We start from the raw sequence: 25050 nt of genomic DNA, 5'->3' as shown, positions 1-25050 counted from the left end.
AATCTGAACTTGGCTTTATTATCACTAATTCGCGATATTTCATATTAATATTACTTTTATTCTTTTCTTACAAGAAATGGCGGTTTGGAACTAGAAGTCGCTGAGAATAAAGTTATATCGAGCGTCGCTTTGGAAGCTGAAGATAAAGATTCTCCGAGAGATTCTATTTATTACATCATCAACAATGTCCCGACATTTGGAGAACTCAAATTAAAGGTCTGCGTTTTATTAAATAAATATATTTACTAAATTACTAAATTTCTGTATGACTTAACATCCCAGCAGCTTATTTGGGGCCATTTCTCTATAATTAATTATTTAATTAAAATACATCATATTCTAGGTCTTTTCGGAATATTTTTTAACACTTAACTTTTCATTTTTGAGTACAGTGAAAATAACTGTTTCAGCCCAAAAGAAGATGAGATGTAATCTGATGAAGAGACCTCTGAGGTCCCAAAAGCTTATGTAACATTAGACGTCTATTTACGTTGCCAAGTAAAAGGAATCGTCTCCAACAAAAATAGCATACATTGTTTTTTTTAAGAATCCGGAGAAATGTAATATTATTATTATTATATGTGTTGTATATTGTAGTTTAATGAAGTTTGACTTTTGCTCTCAACATTAACCAACAAAACTCAAGAATAAAATAAAAAAAACTTTAGATTTAAGCAATTTAAACCATCAAGGGCGCATTCTCAAAATGTTGAAATAAAGTAAATTTCACTAGATGCCATTGAAAGCTAATCTTATTACGACACCATATAATCTTTAAAAAAAAAATCACAAAGTTGTAAAATATAATGGCCGAGCTTAAAGTGGAAAAAGAAATATTAAAAGTTATAATTTTTGGCCCCAGAGCAAATAAAAATGTATATCTCATTAATACAAGAATTTCACATATATATATATATATATATATATATGTAGATATATAAATACACACACATATACATATATATAAAAAAACACACGTATATATATCCATATCTATATATAGATATATATCTATATATAGATATAGATATATACATATATATATATAAAGAAAGTATAAAAGTATAAATTAGCACCAAAAAAAACTCGGAAAATGTTTTAGGTGCCAGAATAGGACATTTTATTGGCTGTGGGGTAGTTCGCTCTATTTTTTTTTATTCTAGAGATGGCGTTTCTTCACTTCGAATATTTTAAGTAATGAGAGAAGTTGAACCTATCTCGGGATTTCTTGGCCATATGTGAGAAATCGCGCCAAGCCGCTGCTTCGGCTGTGGTTTTCATTTTCCAGAAGTTACAGAAGAAAATAAATTGGACAAATGTGACTATCCTCAAAATAAAAACAATATGGGGGTGCGATTCTGAAATCAATTACATTTTACGTCAATTAAAACTGAAAAAAGAACAGGCAAAAGTCAAACGGACCGTATTATTAAGAGCAGTTTTGTTGGTGAATGTGGAGCAATCAGCAGGAACGTCAGTTACCATGGTGACTGTTACACATTTAGAGCTTTGGCCTAGAACAGATGTATAGAAGTATGGTGTAGTATAGGTCCCCCTGATGCCCCTCTTTTCTAGGAGCTCGGAATGTTTGCTGGGTATGAGGGGATCGCAGGGTTCTACAGACCTAAAAGCCCCAATATTGTGTATAAAAACAGCAGGAAATGGCTTTATAAATTAAACGGGGTAAATAAAATACATTATTCTTCTTCTAAATGCCCCACTCAGACATACAAATACCCAGCGATAGGGCACAAAGGCACATAAAAAGTCTTGGTATAGCCCCGCCTCTATTCCCGCCTCTAACCACACCCTTTCAAAATAGTCCACTTTACCCATTTCAAATATTGGGCGTTAGTTCAGAGAGGGAAACATTTTGCTGATCCAAAGCGTGTTTCTACTGCATGATGAATTATTAATGTGTATTTTCCCAAAAAATTTCAATTTTCCCAAAAATTTACAATTATCGACAATTTACTTGTAAATGTTTATTTCCTACCAAGTCTGAAGGAAACACAGAAGCGCAGAATCCTTCTACTTGTACCTTTAATGGAATTCCTCTCTGGACTATTCTAGAATACAGATGCGTGACTTTTTAATTTTCTACGTTGTACTGAGCTCAGAATAGGTCAGAAAAAAAATAGGTGAAAAAAAATGATTAGAATGTTTTAAAAATCTATTCCGTTTCCCCAGGTGGATTCGGCATGGATGACACTTCACCCCGGCATGAACTTTACACAAGACGATGTGGATATGAACCGTATCTGGTACTTCCACACCGTGATCCTTGGCTGCAGGGGCCACGACAGCTTCCGGTTCTTCGTGACGGACGGAGGGAACAAATCTCCTCCGGAAAGTTTTTTCATTTCTGTTCAGAACCTAGAGAAAGGTAAGAGGTCAGCATTCACCGGGGCAAATCCAGCCATGCAGTCTTAGACTTATCCGCAGGACAACAGGCTCGGCGCACACTAACCAGTCCTGCCCAAAACACATTTACAGAAAGGGAATTCATTAAAAGCCAGTAAAAAGGAGCAAAGAAAGGATCCACTCAGGATATAGCTCCTGCCTTAAGTCTATGCACCCTGGTGGATAAATGTGGAATTGCAAGTAATTATTAGGAGGGCAGCCATATTTATTTCCTGTTTTAAGAGCTGCGAGATTATCGCTATGTTATCTCTCCTATTATTAAGTTGCTGATTGTTGCTTATTGGCTGAGGCAGCCTTTGTAAGGATCAGAGAACTTTACAACAAGACATTAGATAATGCCTGGCCTGTTGCTCTAACGAATCTCAGCTTCCAAGAGGTTAATGCTTAAACAAAATATCTCCAAATATAATTGCGCATGTTGACAAAGTATTAGTTATAGATTAGTTTTCAGAAATTAAGCTTTGAAGGTAACAATAGCCGTTTAACAAAAGGAAAACTCTTGTGTCCTCTTTAAGGAATCAGCGCACCAACCGCATAAATCGAATTGTCTGTCTACAATAATGACTTGCAGATGAGCAAATTAAAATACCTTCTAGTTTAATAGATAATTTAACAGTTAATTTTAAAACCTTTAGACAGATAAAAGCCCTCAAACTCAAGATGAGCAACTACAAAAAAATTATTTTTTTATCCATGATGCAGCGACTTTAAACATCATTGCAGCAGAATCCATTTCCTTAATGTATTTATTTTTATATAATATAAAATATAAAAAAATCAAATGGTGACATTCTCTTTTTTTTAAAAGTAACACAAAAGCTTAGATTGTTAGATTTGGTAAATATCAATATTTTCTTTTGATTTCCTTTCTTTATTATTAGAATTGTTTTATTATATATTATTATTATTAATATTTTCATTTGATTTTCTTTATTATTAGAATTGTATTATTATTATTATTATTATTAATATTTTCATTTGATTTTCTTTCATTATTTTTAGAATTGTATTATTATATATTATTAATATTTTCATTTGATTTTCTTTATTATTAGAATTGTATTATTATTATTATTATTATTAATATTTTCATTTGATTTTCTTTCATTATTTTTAGAATTGTATTATTATATATTATTATTATTATTAATAATAAAAAAATTATAAAAATAAATAAGGTAAAAAAAAAAAGGATATTGCTACTTGAGTTCACCGAAAAGCAAGAACAGGAGTATTCTGGCACTGAACACAATAGCTGTTGATTACAATGACCATTGTCCCGGTGGATTGTGGGAGATGCAGCGTACAATGTAATGGTGCCAGTGTTTGCTAGAAGTCTTACATGTCTGCTCGGAGTGTGTCATTTATTGAATGTGGGTTTGTGAAATGATGCCCCTGCCAGGGAGAGATTGGCACCGGGAACTCAAATATTGCTGACTCTCCCGGGAGTCTTCTCTGGCAAAAGCCTCTATTGATTTGTAAGGCTACTTGTTCTCATAACGGCTAGGAACCAGGAGTGCCATCTGCAAACCGTGATTCATAAACACTTTGTCAGTCTGCCACGTACCCTGACATCATAAAAAACAACAAGAGACATTGTAATAAAGAGCGTAGGCACTGCAGCCTACCAATTAAATGCATCTAATTTATTTCGGCTACAGCTGAGACATTCGTTATTAGCTAACCACTGCATTTGTTACATTTTTATTATTATTTTTATTATTATTATTATTTGCCCAGATGAGAGCCAACTGGCACTTGACATAATCCATTAATTCCAAATAATCATCAGAGCGCTTTATGCATCATGGAAAATGGCAAAAGGAAACGGTTGCCAAAATTATAATAAACACTGAAAAAAAAAGAACATTTTTTTGGGGTACCTTGTGCCACAATGAAGGGTTAAATTGCTCTTTAAACACAATAAAGTGACCTTTGTAGATTCCCATCCTAACAAAATTTGCATGTTGATTTGTATTAAAGAAGAATAAGAAATCCAATGCTTTGTTCCCTACAAAAATCTAAAATGTATAGAGATTGTATAAATCCCAAACTCTCAGCCGGTGTTACAATATAAGGTGCAGGAGCCTATGATCTAGACACAACCTGCAAATTAAATCAATATGGTGATTTCATTTTTTTCTCTTTTTATAAAACCAGTGAAATTCTATACTGTGAATTGTATCTTTTCATTCTTCGTGGGTTTATTGACGTAATGTTTAAAATGTTCTTACAAAGGCTAGGTACGTTAGGGATACCAAATAATAAGTGAATCCCTGCGCAGCCTTTGGTTCATTAGAGAGAAAGGAGAAAGAAAAAAGTGAGAGGAGAAAGGGAGACAACAGAAAAGAAGAGATTAGAAAGAGAGAGGTAGAGTGATGAAAGGGAAAATAGAGAGAGATGAGAGAGATGAGAGAATGAAGGAATTATAGATGATGTAAGAAAGACAAGAAAGAAAGAGGAAGATGGAAAAAGAGAAAAAGGGGAGAAGATGGGTGGGATGAGAGAAAAGAAGAATGGAAAGAAGAGAAGAGAGAAAGGCATAATTTCAAGAACAGAGGAGGGATTAGTGAGACACACACTTATACAAACACACACTCACTCTAACATACATATAGACACTGTCATACACACACAGACACATACTCACACTAACACAAACACCTTCATGCAACCCGCTCACCCTAAGTGAAGCCTCAGCCTGTCTTCAATTCAGCTCACATAGGGCAAGCTGCCATGCTTCTACTGCAAGATCACATAACCCTGAACCCTAGTTGGGTGACACTAACACAGAAGCGCACTGACACATTTGCACACAGACATTCATACACACACACTAACATACCCAACACACACTAACACACACACCCTCATGAAACTCACCCTAAGTGGATCCTCAGCCTGTCTACTACCTCTGCAAGATCACATAACACAAGGTTACATGAGCTCAATGAACCCACTAAACCTTAAATAACTAAGGGTCAGTTTGGGGACGCTGCCTTAATTGGTTTTGCTAGTTAGTTATTGGGATCTCCTACTGTGTCTTCTGTATGTGGTCATCCTAACGATCCTAATGATTTCTCTTTATGCCATCTTGCTGTAAAGATATTTGGCATCATAAGGGGTAGAGGTCCGTGCTGTTCAGACAGCCTTAAGACATAAGTGGGTAGGGAGTAGGAGGCAGAATATGCAGAAAGCCCTGACATTTTATATTTCATTATATTGACATTATTTATATTTTAAGTAAGCCTTGACATTTTTTGTTAGTATATTTTACTGTTAATGTATTTCCTTTAATTCCTTTTCTTTTTATTTGTTAAACAGAATCCCCAACATTCTATATTCTAGTGATGGCTATATATTTGTTAAAATTATTATTATTTTTTATTATTATTTATATAGCACCACCGTAATCCACAGTGCTGTACAATGGGTTATATATATATTTATTTATTTATTTATTTATTATTTATTTATTATTATTAATTTTTTTTTTACTTATTTTAAAATGTTTTTTTATTAGTCCATCCTTTTTTTAAAAAAAATAAAAAATCAGAAGAATAAGCAGATTTAATTCCTCAGCAGCTGAAGAGTCTGTTGAAGAGGAACAGAGACTAACTGTATTTTGAAACAAAGCATTTATTCTAGTGAACGTAATTAAAGCGATGCCTTCTTTTACATGCTGCAGGCATAACACTGTATGTGGGATGTGGCTCACATGGCAAACGATCTAAAAAGGACACTTATGTGGCCAAAATATAGGTTTTTTATCTAAATTCTATCAGGTATTTTATGATATCCGGCACATGGTTTAATAATCTTTTAGTATATGTTAAATAAAACATATATTTTGTAATAAAATCTACGACATAAAATCTGTATATTCTTTTGTATTTTTTTTCTTTATTTTCACCCACTCTTTCCTGTTCTCTCGTTATTTTTCCATAGGTGACATTGTCCTACTCACCAGGCCTGTAACTTTAAAACAAGGTGACAGGGTGACCTTAATCACAGATGTTATTTTGGCAACAGATGGCACTGGCAAGCCAGGGAAGCTGCAGTATGCCGTCTCTGTGCCACCTGTGCACGGTCAGATTGAGTACATCAATTATCCCGGCGTCCCCATTTCAAGTTTCAGCCAGTTGGACGTGGCGGCTCAGAAGGTTTGCTACGTTCACGACAATAGCCACGAGGCCGGAAAGGATTCATTCAGGTGAGGTCGGAGAAAGGGTTAAACAAATGGGTTTCTGGTGCAAAATGGGATAAACCCGTCAATTGTGACGTATTTAATTTGAAACTCTAGCTAAAAAAAACACCTTCACCTAGCATTGATTGAACTGAGTGTTGATTAGATACCATGCATGTTTAAATTCCCTCACTGTATTGGCCTCTACCACTTCTGCTGAGTGGCTGTTTCACTTATCTACCACCCTCTCATTAAAATACAACTTGCGGTACACACATATGATAGTGGTAGTTAAATATATATTTTTTAAAATTGTAAATAGTATTGGTTACTATGCATGTAGAATGTAAAAAACCAAGATGGGTGTTAAAAAAAGACTATTTTTGGGACTGCAGCTTCCCTCGAAGGAACTTTCTTTTCTCAGTCAAGAGAACATTTTTAAACTGCTTGTGCACTTTTTCAACCAACTTGGGGGAAGCAGTTTTAATCAGCGCATGGTACTTCCTGTGAGTTATTACGGCAGCTTCCTGCTCAGGTATATCTCAGGAAGAGATGCTCTTAAAGCAAAAATGCTGTGTATGAAAAGCTTTAATACTGTCTGATTTATAGCCCCTTTAAGGGTTTCTACAACCCAGGGCAGCTGACCAGCCGCCGTCCACTACTTACCTCAACAGCCAACTTAGGTCATCAGGCCCACGGATGCCGCTGTTCAATGGGCCGGTTACAGGGAAGATCTTTGATCTCCCCAACCGGCCCACTTACACTATGGAGGTGCCGACGAGGAGAGGGCGGCTGGGGGAGCTGCACTCGGTCAAGCCGAGGGCAGCACGGGATTAAATGGTTACAAGGGAGATCTCTGTCACCCCCATACCGGCTCATGGAGCAATGGCACCCCTGGGAGTCTGATCGCCCAACAGGGTCAACAGCACCCAGTCATGGAGCAGCTGCTGTCCACTGGAACTAATAAAATGGCAAACGTAACAAATCCTTAAAAATATACCACAAACATAAGAACGTTCCGTGTTTACATTTTTCATGATGAAAACTATTTTTATTTCACGAAACTGTAAATACTGTTTAGTGAAATTAAAGAAGACGTTATCCAGATGGCACACAGTTTCTTCTGGGGGGAAAAAACATATGCTGGCTATTATAACTCTGAGACACAATAGTCATATTTTTGTCGGTGCTGAAAATATATTTTTATTTCAAGTGAAATATGTTCAGACCGTATCTTCCTTCTCTATACGATTTAGTAATTAAATAATTAAATAAATTAAATAATCTAGGAATTATCGCATGATTATTTATTGTAAAAGTATAAAAACATAATACGTATATTTCATTTATGTATCTATTTGATATAATATATATAATATTTATTATATATATATATATATATAAAATAAATATTATAAAATGTTAATTAATTAGTGTGGCTGTGTAATGCCAGCGCCCATGGTGGCACTTAGACTTAGGAGTCCTGGTTGACGTTGGAGCCAAATGATACAGGGAATTTGCTGTTAGTAACTAATTATCTTTTACCATTACTGTCACTTTATGTTAATTTGTGATATAATAAAAGTAGACAAAAGGACCCAATTTATTTTCCAAGAAGGGCCAACACTGACAGGTTTTTCCAGCTAGAAGGGCTGAGCTGGCCCTGTATAATGTATGATTCAATGGGTGAGGAGACTGAAAACAATCTCACAGATTTAACTATGCGTTATACAGAGCTAGCCAAGCTTTTTCTACAGCAGAAGCTCACTGGGGTTGGACCTTCATAATGTATAAGTCATGGGGGCATGTTCACTAAAACGTTGGTCAGTCGAGTTAAGGATTAACTAGGCTGATCAAACTCGATTTCAGTCGCATGCTAAAACTTGCAAAAAACTTGCAGATTCACTAATCTGTGAATTGTTTGCAAGTGCGACTTTACACTTTGCACATTACAGGCGAGGGCAAATCAGTGAATACAAGTTACATGTGAACTTGCATGTCCTCCCCTGTAACTTGCAAAATAACCCTCCTGCTACAGATACAACAAAGCATAATAATAATAATGAAAATATATAAAAAATTGAAAACATGAACAAGATATAATGAGGACGGGGAATCGTTAAATTCTGCAAGAAGTAGTTAAGATGCCTTTTCCCGCTGGGAAACAGAACATTCTTAGTACATACATACATTGGTTATTTGTAGATATTATATATATAGTATACGGTAATAACCCCCAGTGCTGTATAAAGTAATAACCCCCAGTGCTGTATAAAGTAATAACCCCCAGTGCTGTATACAGTAATATAAGCCCCAGAGCTGTATACAGTAATATAACCCCCAACGCTGTATACAGTAATATAACCCCCAGCGCTGTATACAGTAATATAACCCCCCAGCGCTGTATACAGTAATATAACCCCCAGCGCTGTGTACAGTAATATAACCCCCCAGCGCTGTATACAGTAATATAACCCCCAGCGCTGTATACAGTAATATAACCCCCAGCGCTGTATACAGTAATATAACCCCCAGTGCTGTATACAGTAATAACCCCCCCAGCGCTGTATACAGTAATATAACCCCCAGTGCTGTATACAGTAATGTTGGTGGTGACAAAAAACTAGTTTTATCTCTTTTTGTTCCAATAAACTCCCTTTATCTGCAGACCTGGAGCCGCCGTTGCTGTCAGTCATGTGATATTTTGGGGAAGTTTCCCGTCTCAAACACCGCACTGAGCTGATGCTTTATGGCGATGCTAAAGTCCGTTCCTCCGTAGACTTTCATTAGTCAGAGTGTCTGGGCGGGTAATTAAGACTGAGCAGTTCTATTTCTCCCCACAGGCAGTGTGCTAGGAGTCGGGGGGTTTAGTAGATAGGGGGTCAGATAATCGAACGAGAATCATACAAACGGCTGATATGCAGCTGCCTGAAAACATTTTATTATGGGGCAAAAACTGCAACTGGGTTATATATTTTTAAAAACTAATTTTTTAATCTGATACATGGAATACAAAAATCGGTGGGAGATCCTCTCTATGAATTTACTGTGGCTGTATATATATATTCCATAACATATATATACATAAATATATCGCCTTACTATACAGTATAAACATGCAGACAAACTGAAATCAGCCCAGCTACAGCAATTATAGCCAAGTTTATCAGGATTAATATCGAACGCTCCGCGTGAAATGCTGTCTCTCAGTTGCTTCTGGGGTCTCGTGTTACTTCTGTATGCTCTGATTTAAGCGCCGGGCTCCGCATGCCCTGGATATACGGAGACGGCGCACGCGAAAGCGATTAGGTGCTAAGTATCTGCCAGAGATGGTACCATCTGCGCGGCTCCATCAACACCCTCGGCTTTTTCATCTTATTAACTCACATAAAGAGACCTCTATACCCCCCCCACCCACCGCCGGCCGGCACCCCTTCCTCCAGCATCGTCTCCCCCAGCGGTTAACGCGTCTGCTTCACAAACATCACCTTCAAGAGATGCCAAAAAATCGGGTTTTTTTACATTTAAACAGAAGCGCACGGAGACGCCGTACCCATTGAAACGAATTTCTTGGGGCGCGCTTTATTAGGTTAAATACTGGCTCATTATTCGGCAGCACAGCCGCGTCTTCTCCAAATGTTTATCGTGTTTTGTATCTGGTACCTTCTGGTGAATCCGAGTGCCAGCTCCCCTCTCCCGTACAATGCCCCGCTATATTTCATTTCCACTATTTTTTGGAACGGAGCTGCCGGTTCCAGGTGATTTAATAAATTGCTTTTTTTTTTTTTTGTTTTGTTTCTTTTTTAACTTACCCATCTGCTCAACACATGCGAAACTTCCAATCTGTCAGCACTTTGCAACGGGACAAACTGCCAGAAACGTAGGGTTTTTTTTTTTTTTTGACAAATTTGTTCCCAATTAGACAAGTGACGGATTTAACAGATTTCTCGGCAATGGAACGGGGAGGAAGAAGAATGCAGCAAAAGCTTTATGGCTCAAGTGAACCCACAAAAAAAATATGACTAGGGAGAAACAAGAAGCAGCCAAGTATGCTGATAATTAATATATCTGTATTTATTTGTTATATTATTTATTTAAAACTTAAATATTTTATATTATATATTTTTTAATTATGGAATGTTTGCTCTTCTTTGTACGTATTAAATCCCTTTGTCAATCTCTTGGGGGGACTCTTCAAGTGGAAATGTGAGTCCAGACATGGACCTCCTTGCTCACCTAACACCTCGCTGATGAAGCCCAGGAGAGGCCGAAACATATGCCTGGGGCTGCTGGTTCCCTCGTCCAGAGGAAATTTGCTCAGATTTTGGGTTCTAATGGCCTCTTTATGGGCTTTATTAGTCTGATAAGCTGGTGAGGATAAAATTCCTCTATAACGGCACAAATGAACTAAAATGTTAGAATCTCCAGAGTGGGAATTCAATGTAGGTCAAACTATTTCCATGTTATCATGTCTCGATGAGTTAATTGTGAATATTTTTGTACAGATGAATTAGTTTTGGATTTAGCCATCTAAAATTTTGCCTGGAAACATTCTAATTTACCAATACTTACGTCCTTTGGAGACTGCCAGCCATAAAGTGTCATGGCCACCTCGTCATACCAAGTTCTGCACTGCTCCCCTACATACATGCCCCTTGAAAAAAGTCTCCAATATTGGCAACCTATTTTTCAGAGGTCCTGACGTCGCCAGGGATAGTTCTGTCCCCAACTCAAAACATTACAGAACCCCCCCCAACTGTCCAATAAAACCCACCGTTCTACTAGTTATGGCTCCACTCCATGTGTTTTAGGAAACCCCATAAATTAACCGAAGGGGAAAGATATTTTACGGTATTCAATTTTCAGTAACGTAGGTCGGCATTGACAAAAAAATGAGTTTTATCTCATTGTGTTCCAATAAACTCCTTTTATCTGCAGACCTGGAGGCCGCCATTGTTGTCAGTCATGGAGTATCTTGGGTGGCTTTTCCTGCTGAAGCAGTTGCAAAAAGTAACATTTAATGTTTTTTTTTATGTTATTCCACGTTATGTTGTGTAGTTTCACCGTAAGTAATGGTCTGGTGGCCAAGGACGGTTTCATGGAGTTTATCATCGAACATCCGGACCAAATTCCCCCAACGTTACTCATCAACAAGGGAATCCGGTTACCGGAAGGCAGCACCGTGGTGATTTCATCTAATCTTCTCCAACTCACGGACCCAGACAGCCCCGTAGAGAAACTAAGTTACACCCTCATCGAGTACCCGCGATACGGACAGCTCTACCTGAATGGTAGGATTATGCAACAGAACCATTTCTCCCAGACGGATGTGAACAACATGCATCTGTCCTACAAACACTATGGAGGAGCTGGGCAGGTGGACCGTTTCTCTTTCATCGCAACCGATAACTCCAACAAGGGCTTTTTGGTCGATGGCCGGATGAAAGAAGATGCTGTCGTCTTTGTGATACAGGTAAGAGTAACGGTATTCGATCTGTCATTTTATTATTATATATGATAACAAAATACAGAAACGTTTCAGATATTTGTTCAGCGTCTAAGGCAATAGCCTATCAGAGACTGCTTTTGTGTCACATGACAATTAAGCGTTTCCCTACAAAAAATGATGAACGATGCAAAATTTGACGTCATTAAGTTGTTATTTCTCCGAAAGATTTACCAATTTTGCACAATTTCACCCTTTTTTACACTAACTCCTGTGAAGGCTTCGACATATGTAAAGTACTGCAGAAATTGTGAATAAATGGATGTAAAAATCACTCTTTTCAGATGGCAGATTTCGGTTAAAGGAATGGGTGTACCAAAAAAAATCACATGACTTTGACTGTTAAGTACATTTCTCTCCCCTGTCCTCCTAGGAGATCTTGAGAACCTTAGTTTACAGTCTTTTCCGTGACCTTTATTTTTGGTTGGGGCAATCTCACTAGGTACAAATATCCTGCTGGCCAGCATTACCAACCATAGCCCCGACGTGCAACAAAGCAACAGAGTAATCTAGGTTGGAAAAAAGTGAATTACGTTCAACCTCACTGTTGATCCAGAAGAAGGCAAAAAAACCCACATTGAAGCCATTTCCAATGCTTCAAATAAATCCTTCTTGACTTCAAAATGGCCTCTGATTTCTCATTGGACCAACAGGCGATAACTAATCCTGTCCTTACAACCAATTATACCCCTTTATATTCTTCTTTAATAAGGAAAAACAAAACTTGGGCGTGCAATAGGCAAACTCAAGCAGCATAGAGCCAAACCGCATTGGTCACCGACCAAGCTAACTCTTGGCAAAAGTTTCTTTCAAGACTTGTAAGAAAGAACGAGCTTTGAGTAAAACTTTCATAAACATCACCTTGGATAATCCGTGGCGTTTACGCGACAACATTCCCGTGATTTATAAGGTAGTTCTGTTATAAGCCAACATTGTGGACATTCATTCGCTGTAACACATCGCAGTGACACATCTTCACCGTCTTAAATTTATCACCGACGGCACAGAGTCTCTCATTATCTAAGCTTCTTCATAGATGGAACGCAAACATGAGGTTTGGCCTTTAAAGTCAACTAGAAACACAAGCGGGCTAAAAATATTTTAAAGAATTTTTATTTTTATTATAACTGTTTTGTTCTATACTAGTTTTAGAAGCACACATGGAGTTAACCATCGCACCTCCTAATTTAGCACCAACAGACAACTCAACCAACCCAAGAATTCTTCCAAAGGGATTTTTTTCTATTTTTTATAAATTTATTAATTCCAGTATAATGTTTTGCCTGAATATATGATTATTGTATCTTTTTTTCTATCTTTTTTTTTATCTTTATCTGGTGCCCGCTAGACATTGATAAACGACTTCATGCTAAGGGATGCTTTTTTACATTTTTTTACTCTTCACCAGGAATAAATACTGAGCGTACTAAACTGCTTACTTAGAACTGACAGGTCTAACACGTCGAGTAATTCTGCATTCAGAGTCACCAGAGACAGGCACCTCTGGCAAAAGTTCAGGAGTCAATGTTTTGGAAAGATTTGTCGGACCATCTCCCCGGTGAGTGGAGGTCCCACAGCAAAGATGCTGAATGTTAAACTACTTAACTGTTAACTTGCTGTTTGAAAGCAGGTTAAAAAAAAACTCTTTGAAATACACAAAAAAATAAAATAAAATAATATAATTACAAAATGAATGTTTTGTTTATATAACAGAAAACACCTATTTAAAAAAAATATATTTATTGCAAAAAATTTAGAATTTATGTTAATATAGAAGAAAAACATGGAATGTTTAGTCGTATTAACTTTTAAAATAAACAAAAAAACATTAACATTATTTTTAGCTAAAATTTTATAGGTTACATTGTATTAAAATATTTAATATTTAAATTAATTTTAATTTCAGATAAGAATACGCATCTTTTTTTTCTCCAGATGTTGTGCATTTTCTCACTTAATTTTTAATCTGATATCTGAGTCTTTTTGTAAAAGGGCACAAAGAGTTAACGGAGAGGCTGCCGGAACGGCATATTCCTTATATTCGTGGCCTAGTTTACTAATCAGTTCTGGTAGAACGTCACATAGAGAGCTGTCAGTTAGAACGCAGTCAGCGAAGCACCTAATTAACTGGACAAAGCATGAAGGTGAGCGTCCTCGGGGAGGTGCAAATTATCTGAAAAGGTAAAAAAATAAAGTTTTGAAAGATTTGCTAAATTTTTCTGCAGTAACAAAAATAACTAAAAAAATTACTAAATAACAATTTTGGATCAACAAACCCATTTTGTTCTTCATTATTTAGATATTTTGCGAACATATGCACGTGCTAATGGTATTGTTTTTATATTTTTGTGTTTTTCGAAAATATTTTGAACACTTTTTTTTAAATCATGGGCTATTTATACATTTTGCCCCCAAAGTATACTTTTTTTTTATTTAGAAAATATTGGCTATAGGGTTTAATGTACTTTGACCCCCTATTCCTGGACAGAAAGTGTATGACGTTGGAGTTTTTGAGATACGTAACATCGTTTGGATGAGATATAGAACGGTTGTCATTGTTAGGTTTGGATATAATATTTTTAGTTTAACTACCAATGTAAAAAAATTTTTTTTTAAAAATAAGTATTTTTAGTAAAGGCCAGAATTGGGATTATCTGGCCACTTTGTCATTGATTTAGTTATTTATTTGTCGCCTCAAATGTTAAGATCTCTAGAACGAGACCTGGATGGAATATTGGAAATCCCAGCCGTGGCTGTAACCGTGACAACTTCTATTTTTTTTTTTCTTGCCTACCCCCGTTGTAGCAGAAGTGAGCGGAAACCACCGCTAACTCTCACGCGCTGTGACCTCACATGACATCTTTATGTATAATCTCTGAGTGTATATAGCTCAGAAACAGAGTAAACCCTACATCTATGTGCTTAAGGGGGCCGAAAAAGGAGTGGGGTGGATTGTCATGGGAAGCGGTTGAGATGTGACGGATAGGAACGCCTTGTCGAAGGGTCCCCCATTTTTCCTGACACACCCAGGAACCAGGTTTTTTCCGGGTAGGAGAGTCCACAGTGGGGACAAAATACCTATTTTCGGAGATGGATGAATATTTTAGGAGCGCCTTTCCAACGATTAAATGTTTCACTTCTAAACATCTAAATAGATTATTTGGAAAGCCCACCCTCAAAAACTGTCAATCAGTTCCTTGCTCATAAAACCGCAGGTTAGTTGTTTGGTACGTCATAATGTAACATGAGTAGAAGACACCGATAGATCAAATTGGTGTTGCCATAGCAGCAGAAAACGTCAATTTATGTTTTTATGTTTAAACCATCACTTACTTTGATTTAACAGCCAAGGTCTAAGTGAAAGTTCCGAGTAGATGGGACCGCGTCCGAGTAAATGAATGTTTTATTTTTGTGGCATCTGCTTAGGTGGAACACGTGGATAAACTTCCTCCAAATATACTTATCAAAGAGACCCCAACCACGGTGGAGAACACAAAAGACGGGAGAGCCTCCATCTTGATTACTTCCAGAAACCTGAAAGCATCTGATCCCGACAGTGAGGATGAGGATCTGGTCTACACGGTCCTACGAACCCCGTATTTTGGCCACCTGGAAAACACTAGAACAAGTATTTCATCACACGTTATATATACAGCTCGGAGTTGGCCGAGTTATTTCTCCATTCTCAAAATCTGCCCTTAGCACACCCACCAGTGGAGAATTTCCTTAATATGTCCCCCCATATTATATGCCCCCATGGCCAAATTTCCACCGGCCATTTGCCAATCCATCCATTCATATGGGCGTACCGCTCATAAATACCGATCAATACTATCATTAATCGTGAATAAAACCAAATGTATCCATTTAGCGATATTTTTGGTTAGACCCAAGCTTACTATTTTCTGCAGCAACGCAATCAGAAGAGATTTCAACTAATATTTTTAAATAGAATTTTTTTTTAAAGATTTTATACTAATCCATTTAACATATATGCAACATGCTTAATATTTTTTAAAATTATTATAATTAATTATTATAGTATTTTAATCACTGTAGGGCAATATTTTCATATTCGCCATCTTTCCTATAAAAATAATTTTGATTTATGTGTAAGAAATTCCATTGTCCCTTAAGGAGGATTTGGTAAATAAAAATGACCTCACATTTTGTGAGATTGAATTCTAATCATAAAGAAACCCTTGTAATTAAAAGGAAATTTCTAAACTTTTTCTGGATCCAAAAAATTTAAAAATGTTAAAAATTAAAAAAAAAGGCTCCATCCTATGATATTGCTGCGTTTGACTTTTGATGTAATATTTGGAATATTTTTTGTGTTTTTTAGTGGACTACGTGGGAATTTCCTTCACGCAAAGAGAGCTAAACCAGAGAGTCATCCGGTACATCATAAACCCGTCATTTGGAGTGAATTCCGACAGCTTTGAATTTAAACTCTCCGACCCGGCAGGAAATTCAATTCCCCCAGTAATGTAAGTTTACCAATTTTACTCTATTTTACTGACGACGGTATAATGTCTCCCTACAATGATAAATTAACCCCTTAATGACAAAGCCTGTACAAAATGCATTGTTTTCAATGGGCTTAGGGACCGCCCATGGTCCTTAAGGGGTTAATATCTATATTGATAAAATTGTGCTAGTAACAAACAAATCCCCCACGATAAAAAATAATCCTGACACTGCGCCAATATGTTTGTGGAAAATAATTGAAATAGCGAGTTAAAACCTAAAACCAACATTATGTCCATCAGTACAACTTGAAAAATATCATAAGTTTAAAATATATTTTAAAATGTCCCATTCTTTGTTGATCTCACAGTGCCATAATTTTGAGGCACATATTTGTGGGGTTCTTACCATTACGACCATCTTCATTATACCCCACAACCTCTTATTAAGTCGCTCACTCATACTGACCACGCCGAACGCACACTCTCAGCCACAGCGACGCAAACTCAAACTCACAGATGAACACTCAAGCGGATGTATCGCTCTCGGCCGCGCACACTCAGTATCCTCAATCGGTATTTTTTTATCTGCTGTTCTTTCAGGTTTGAAATGAAATGGTCTGTGATTGAATTAGCAGAGCCGACATATCATATTTGTGAAGACTTCGGGACCTTGGCCGTGAAACTAATCAGGACGGGCGGCAGTAAAGATCCGGCATTTGTTGGCATAAATGTAGGTAAAAGTAGCTAAAAATAATTAGTGAAATAAACCAGTATCTTCAAAAATATGTCATTGACTTCAATGATACATGACTTTTTTTCCATGTTTCTTATATACATATAATGTTGTTCTATCACTTACTTGTTTTGCTTTTTCCTCCCCATTATTCATCGTCCCTTGTTTGCAGCTATTCTGCTCTGGCAGATTTAGAAGAGATTGGAACAAATAGGGGTTAATTCAGCACAGCAAAAACCTTTAAATCTTAAAAATTTTCAACTTCTAAGAATAATTTATGATTTTACCACTTTACAGATTATAAATTGCTTTTTTTCTTATTAAAGTAGAGAAATTAGCTGTTTTTGGGCAAGGCGTGTTTTTGAGGGTACATTTTTGTCCCTAGTTGGCACTGAATAAACCGAAGCCACGTTCCATATTTCTGTTACCGTCTGATAAATGGCATTATTTGGGTGACATTCACTAAGACTGCTTGGAGGGTCTTCCAGACCCATCACGAGGCTCACTATTTCGCCGTGCCAAATCCTGAAAGGTGTCACCGTACCCTGGATGATTATTTTTATGAGTTCGGTGCTGGTTTTGTTTGTAAGGGATATTTAAATCGGAGATAACAAACTGGCCAATGTCTGGTAGACGGTGATAAGCCGAACCGACCAAGCATTGAGTGAACCTGGTACCAAAAGCGTCTTAATCTCTGGCTTTACTGGGAAATAATCTTACTGGGGAATAAACAAAAATACTGGCTTTATATATATATATACAAAAGTTTGGGGTCTACTGAGAAAACAAGGAAATTTCTGGCTGTAACATAATTGTAAAAGGGCTTCCTAACCATAAAATAGCCTTTTAAACTTAAACTTGGATCAGCGAACACAACGTGCCATTGGAACACAGGAGTGATGGGAGTGATAAAGGGCCATTGGAACACAGGAGTGATGGGAGTGATAAAGGGCCATTGGAACACAGGAGTGATGGGAGTGATAAAGGGCCATTGGAGCACAGGAGTGATGGCAGTAGTAAAGGGCCATTGGGACACAGGAGTGATGGGAGTGATAAAGGGCCACTGGAACACAGGAGTGATGGGAGTGATAAAGGGCCATTGGGACACAGGAGTGATGGGAGTGATAAAGGAGTGAGGGGAGTGATAAAGGGGCATTGGGACACAGGAGTGATGGGAGTGATAAAGGGCCATTGGAACACAGGAGTGATGGGAGTGGTAAAGGGCCATTGGGACACAGGAGTGATGGGAGTGATAAAGGGCCATTGGAGCACAGGAGTGATGGGAGTGGTAAAGGGCCATTGGGACACAGGAGTGATGGGAGTGATAAAGGGCCACTGGAACACAGGAGTGATGGGAGTGATAAAGGGCCATTGGGACACAGGAGTGATGGGAGTGATAAAGGGCCATTGGAACACAGGAGTGATGGGAGTGATAAAGGGCCATTGGAACACAGGAGTGATGGGAGTGATAAAGGGCCATTGGAACACAGGAGTGATGGGAGTGATAAAGGGCCATTGGAGCACAGGAGTGATGGGAGTGATAAAGGGCCATTGGAACACAGGAGTGATGGGAGGGATAAAGGGCCATTGGAACACAGGAGTGATGGGAGTGATAAAGGGCCATTGGAGCACAGGAGTGATGAGAGTGATAAAGGGCCATTGGAGCACAGGAGTGATGGGAGTGATAAAGGGCCATTGGAAGACAGGAGTGATGGGAGTGATAAAGGGCCATTGGAACCCAGGAGTGATGGGAGTGATAAAGGGCCATTGGAGCACAGGAGTGATGGGAGTGATAAAGGGCCATTGGAAGACAGGAGTGATGGGAGTGATAAAGGGCCATTGGAGCACAGGAGTGATGGGAGTGATAAAGGGCCACTGGAAGACAGGAGTGATGGGAGTGATAAAGGGCCTCTGCGCCTATGAATAGATTTCATTAAAAATCAGCCATTTCCATAATCATTTACAGCATTAACCCCGTCTGCGCTGGATTTCTGGTCCATTTCATTTTGTTTTAATGGACAAAATTGTCTTTTCTTTCAAAAACAAGGACATTCCCAAGCGACCCCAATCATTTGAAAGGTAGGGTATATATATATATACATATTGAGACTCGTGACTACTCTTTCGCGCGGTAAGCATGCAGTTAAAACCTGTCTATGAAGACGATGGCATTCTTTAGCTATTAATTGTTGGTGAAAGATTTCCTGGAATAATTCCAATGACTATAAATAGTTAAGTTAACAATAATTGGAATTATAATAATTCTGTTTTATTATTTCAGGTGCAGGAGCTCACGGCGAAATCCGGACTGGACTTTACTCACAGCAGTGCGAGCCTCGTGCAGTTCGATCCGGGTAGGTGAAAAATGTTTATCTACAAAGTATTTTCAACCTCGTCTAAAAAAAAAAGAGATTTTTTAATGAAAAAAGGACATCTGGCGCCGCTGTAAAGCCAGTCACGTGATCTGACAAACGGGTCGTCCAGGAAGAGAAATTATATTTTTTACGCGATATTATTGAAAATTAAAGTTTTTATATGTTTGAGTTTATTGAAATTATTAAAATTGCTACATTCTCCTTTAGCGCAATAACGTATCCACGTTTGGACCAAACGTTCCATCTCGTAGCCCGTACTGTGTAGACAATTCGCAAAGCGCCTGCCAATTACACTTCGGTTGCCGTGACGATAATTTGGATACCATGCGGTATTTAAGACCGTCCTTCTTCATTTAGCCGGCGTTATTTATTTTCTGCTCTATCCGACGCGCGAGGCTTTGATTTTCAGCAGGGAACATAAAAATTCATTAAACCGAAAGCGAGGGGATCGCTTGACTCATCAGGACTTCGAGAGGACATCTGTTTTGGAGAGCGGAAGGAACTGGTGTCGCAGGTGTTACACGAGAGTTACTAAAGGAAAAGAATCGAGCGACTCTATAAACCAGCGCGGGGGGGAAGGCGGCGTTATTAGCCATTTGGGCAAATTATTTGTAATTATATTACTCGTCTGAAAATCTGTACAATTAGAGGGATTTTCTAGAAATATGTCGCGTAGGAGAGATGCAGAGAATTCACACCTCTGTAGTCGATTCATTGTATTTTTCTTTAACGTGGTCAGAATGTTCCTTATTCATCAAAAACTAGTGATCTAAAACCAAAAATCCACCTCCTTAACAAAGTATGTCAAATTTTAAGTGTATCCTTTTGGTGCTCCCTCTATGACCCCTCCACCTATAGACAATAATGGTTAGCGTGTGCTGGAAAGACTCAGCTGGTCTGGATTGACTTTTTTCACCATGATTGTGGCCCCCAATGTGTATGTATATGTTATATATATATATATATATATATATATGTCTTGAATTATCACCCCCAGCCAGTGGTGTAAAAATAAGAGTCTTGTTGGGTGCTGAAGCAATGGCTCCCCAAGTAGGGCCTGGTTGGGCTGAAACCCTTGGTGGTTCCGTTGGTGGTTCCATGTTGAGTTGAGACAAGTACACCTCCACCAACATGAATCTTTCTTCCTCTACTCTTCATATATAAGCCTGGAAACCGAGATGTTGAGTTATGATGTCATAACTCTCCACTTCCAATGTCTGTGCTCAAAGCGCATATGGATAAGGAGAAGGGTTTGTTCCACTGGTTATCTCCTTGCTGTAGACTGGATGACCAAGGACTGACCATCCCCAGTAAGCCCTCTCCTCTCGCGCTGGAGGGTATTTGTGGGAATGGGTCGACATTTTTAAGGCGCCCCTGCTCTACAGCCATCTCGGTGGAGATTGTGGGAGTTGTAGTCCTACGTTGTCACCCCGTTATCTGCCCAGGTCCTATAGCCAACCCTACGCTCTGAAACACTGCGGCCGCTCCGACCGCTCCAAATAACTGCTGATCTGTAATTTATAATCCAATTGCCGGTATGTCATTAACTTCTTCATCTCGACGATTTCCAGCAAAATAAAATAGCTCTCGTAAATCAACGGTGTGGTCCTCGCCGAGGGGTCAGCATTCAATTAAACTCTATAGGAAGCGCTATAAAGCCAGTTTGTACAGAAAAAACTGCGAATCTACGTGCGATTTTTATACAATGCCAGCTAAATGTATTTCAAATTCGTGAATTTTTTAAAAAAAGTGACACATTTCCCACGATCCCCATTCATTTGAAATGTCGGACACAGATTGGGTTCCCCGGGATAATCTTCTTCTACTTTATTTTCTAGGCGTTTCAACTAAATTTTGGAATGTTTATATTAAAAATGATGGCTTGGAAGAAAATCGTGAAGTTTTCAAGGTATTAGTAAAATCTCCCAAAAATGCCATAGTGGGAAAGACCAAAGAGACGACAGTCCATATCGTGGATCCGAGAGGAGGTGAGGCCGCCCCCTGAGGCAAAAAAAAGCCAGAAATGGCTAAAAATAAGGTTTATTATAGAGACATTATTCATAGGGGGGGTGGGGGGTAAGTGTGTGTATCTGATGTATAAATGGGAGGGTGGGGGTAAGTGTGTGTATTCCCCCTCTGTGACTCCCATTGAGGTGCAATAATCTGTGGGACGGGGGGGGGGTTCGATTTTATGGCTGAAGCTCATCTGCTGCTTTTGAAATGAACAAGAACGGCTGATGTGGATCTGAGAACGAGCAGAAGTGTCCCGTAGACGAGACATCATGAGATTTCCGGTGATTTGGCCAATTGCTAGCCAAGAGTGACACCCTGTGGCTAAGGATCTAGAAACCTAGAACTTGCTGGCAGATCGGCCCCCATTCGGCCCCCGTCTAGTCGCCTGTTTCTCCTGCTGTAAAGACTCGAACCTTAATCAGTCGTTGGTCTCGTCTTAGATTCAGGAGCCGTATGTCTATCCCATGCATGTTTAATCCCCTCACTGTATTACCCTCTACCACTTCTGCCGGGAGGCTGTCCCACTTATTTGTGAAAACTCAGTATTTACCAATTTTGAAAAAAAATATTTTAAGATTTGAGAAAATTACAATATATGCTGCGCATTGTATTATATAATAATCATTTATAAAATATATTATTATTATTATTATTATTATTATGTTAATAACACATAAAAAAAAATGTTAAAAAAAATGCATATTATTCCAGTACCACTGACATTTCTGGTGTAAATGAGAAAGCACGATTTACATAATTAAATCTCTTTTACCATTTTGAAGACATGAAAACATATAAACGCTTCTTTAAAAATCCTAAAATGGGTTGAATCAGAAAAAAATATATATTATTATTATTATTATTTTTTTTTTTATTATTTGGAAAATATTTTTGTTCTTTTTTTATGTTGCGATTGAAAAAGAAATGGCATAAAATCATTTTAATTTTTTTTTTTTTTTTTTTTTGTTAACAGGTCAGTGCAGGTTGCAAGAATCCGGAACAGGAGATACAATGTCTCCGGATCCTTCAAGAAGACACGGGGTCGGCGGAACAATCCAGACGTCCAGGAAGTTCAGCCAAATATTACTCCCTAATAGAGCAGGACAGTCTCCTCGAAGCCGCCTCTCCCGTCTGCCGCCGACCATCGCCACTGATCTGGCCCCCCGGCCGCCGGGGCAGCATCTGCATCTCGCCGGGAAAAGCGTCCTTGTATGTTAATTTAACGTTCTGAGAACGGCATTAATAAGCCAGGCTATAAATGGGAAGGTATAACTCAGACTTAATTGATAGTTTTCTTCCCAGCAGATGAAAAACCTATATGGATTATTGCGCAAATCTAATTATCTAATTACCGCCATCTAGGTTTTCTAAGTGGTTGATATAAATTGAGCTATCGGTTCACGTTACCTCTTAAGAGTATTTGAGCCCCGGCGGCTATTTAATTAGAACTTGTGATGAAGATGACACGGGCTCTCTGATGAGATTAAAGCTTTTATTTGAAGGGCCGGTAAGAGTCGTACTTAGCGCTTGTATCATTCCGTAACAGGTTTGATGAGCTCTTGTTCTTCAGCTACCTGCCAACATCCATTTTTTTTTTTTAGTATATATTTTTTATCTAATGCCCAAACTATATGAATTTTAAGTAAATTTTGTAACGATGATGTACGTGTTCATTGAATGCAGATCCGTTATTCCAGAGACATTCTTTAATTGTCTGCTGCGTATGATTTGTGAATTATAGGAGGTTTAGTATTTTCTGCCCAGTCTATACATGCTTATACCTTAGCCGAGGAGTAGCGGCCGTTTGGACGGTTTAATAATGGCGGTGGCAATTTTTGTTGACGCAGTATCACGGGATCTCGTCTATGAACGCTCCCCAGCAGAATGTCAGGAGAAGCACCGTGTGGCTGGTACCTGATGCGTCGCTGGCCCTCACAAACGGAGATGAGGGGTTCCGGGGTTTCTCTGCTGCTTTGGGTTCCCAGCTTCCGTTAAAGGATGAAGCCCAACAGGTGAGCGGACAGGTGGGGTGGTGGCCAAAGGTGTCTTCAACGGATGCCCTAACACTACAACCCTTAATCAAAGACAGATCTCCACTGTTCCCTCCTAATTAACCACACATCACAAATATCCCTCACTGTGAACAATCCCACCATGAATCTGCATCCCGAAAACATTGTCTTGGTGTTAAGTTTGATTGAGTGACGTTCTCCACGCCTCAAGTTCAATCACTTGCGAAGTCCTTCTGCTGTTATTTACAAAGTATCTCTATGCGCTGCCCTTTTCTTGGATGGGACAACCACCAAGACCCTGATACGGTGCACCATCAATTCAGGGATTGAATTCTCCAGCTCCATTTTATCTCTAACATCTAGACCTGTTCTCCCGACTCCATTGTACTTGGATTGTCCCCATGATAAAATGTTACATTGTAGCACTAACATCCAAAACCCACAACATCCAAAACACTCAACATTCAACCCCCACAACATTCAAAAGCCACAAAAAAGTTGTTCGACAAAAGCCGCCGTGTAAAGCTAACGAATCGTGTGTCAACGAAGGGTAGACAGGGTTAGGATCTAGAGTTTTGAGCTAGAATATAGACATTAGGATGGCATTAAGGTTCCAATTAAGGGTAGGAGTATGGAATTAGGATAAGTGTCGTGTATAATGTGGCAGGTCGGGGCGATACAGAGAACACCCGCAGGATCATAGCAATGATTATGTCATTTTCATTATACACGTAATATATATATATATGCAACTCTTATTATAGAGGAGACTCAACATACCTTAAAGATCTTCCCACTACCCCCCAAACCCCCTATCTACCTATTACGTATAGTGGAAAGGGGGTCCTCGGCAGATATAATAAACGTCAGTTCTAGGCACATAGAGATGACCTATGAAATAATTAAAATTTTGAATATTTAGTTATATTAATGTAGTTTTTGTGTTTTAACTCAATAAATAAACCGTACGTTTAATTTTGCATATAGGATGAAATGGCCGGGAGATGCCCGTCGGGATGGACTCGTCACGGGGGATACTGTTACCATCATCAACCCCAACGAAACGCCACTTGGGAGGATGCAGAAAGAGCCTGCAAAGACGCGTAAAGACGTTGATTTCATTCCTTTAAACCGTTACTGTATCTCTGTTGAATTTGGTCCAAGATTGGTCATTTATATATATTTTTAATATAAATATTTTATATATATTTCAGATTTAATGGTCATTTAACAAGCGTGAACTCAGAAAGCGAGATGAAATGGCTCTGGAAATACGCAGACAAAAGGCCATTTTGGATCGGTAAGAAAATAAATTATATTCTTGTTATT

The 25050-nt window shown here is 38.4% G+C and overlaps 1 protein-coding gene across 1 annotated transcript in view; it reads left to right on the top strand.

Moving 5' to 3' along the window:
- Nucleotides 1-25050, top strand: part of LOC128500391 (FRAS1-related extracellular matrix protein 1-like) — a 53759-nt gene that overhangs the window by 27837 nt on the left and 872 nt on the right. Inside the window, exons 21-33 of the mRNA XM_053469524.1 lie at nucleotides 75-216; nucleotides 2191-2386; nucleotides 6373-6637; nucleotides 11669-12083; nucleotides 15543-15744; nucleotides 16462-16606; nucleotides 17189-17318; nucleotides 19603-19675; nucleotides 21535-21684; nucleotides 22683-22918; nucleotides 23557-23721; nucleotides 24709-24824; nucleotides 24936-25021. Of these exons, the coding sequence (XP_053325499.1) occupies nucleotides 75-216; nucleotides 2191-2386; nucleotides 6373-6637; nucleotides 11669-12083; nucleotides 15543-15744; nucleotides 16462-16606; nucleotides 17189-17318; nucleotides 19603-19675; nucleotides 21535-21684; nucleotides 22683-22918; nucleotides 23557-23721; nucleotides 24709-24824; nucleotides 24936-25021 (2321 nt within the window). The remainder of the gene's footprint in view (nucleotides 1-74; nucleotides 217-2190; nucleotides 2387-6372; nucleotides 6638-11668; nucleotides 12084-15542; nucleotides 15745-16461; nucleotides 16607-17188; nucleotides 17319-19602; nucleotides 19676-21534; nucleotides 21685-22682; nucleotides 22919-23556; nucleotides 23722-24708; nucleotides 24825-24935; nucleotides 25022-25050) is intronic.

This window comes from Spea bombifrons, chromosome 6, assembly GCF_027358695.1.
Source record: "Spea bombifrons isolate aSpeBom1 chromosome 6, aSpeBom1.2.pri, whole genome shotgun sequence".
NCBI classification, from domain to species: Eukaryota; Metazoa; Chordata; class Amphibia; order Anura; family Pelobatidae; genus Spea; species Spea bombifrons.
The sequence above is the reverse complement of the archived record's forward strand: the minus strand, read 5'-3'. Positions and strand labels throughout refer to the sequence as shown.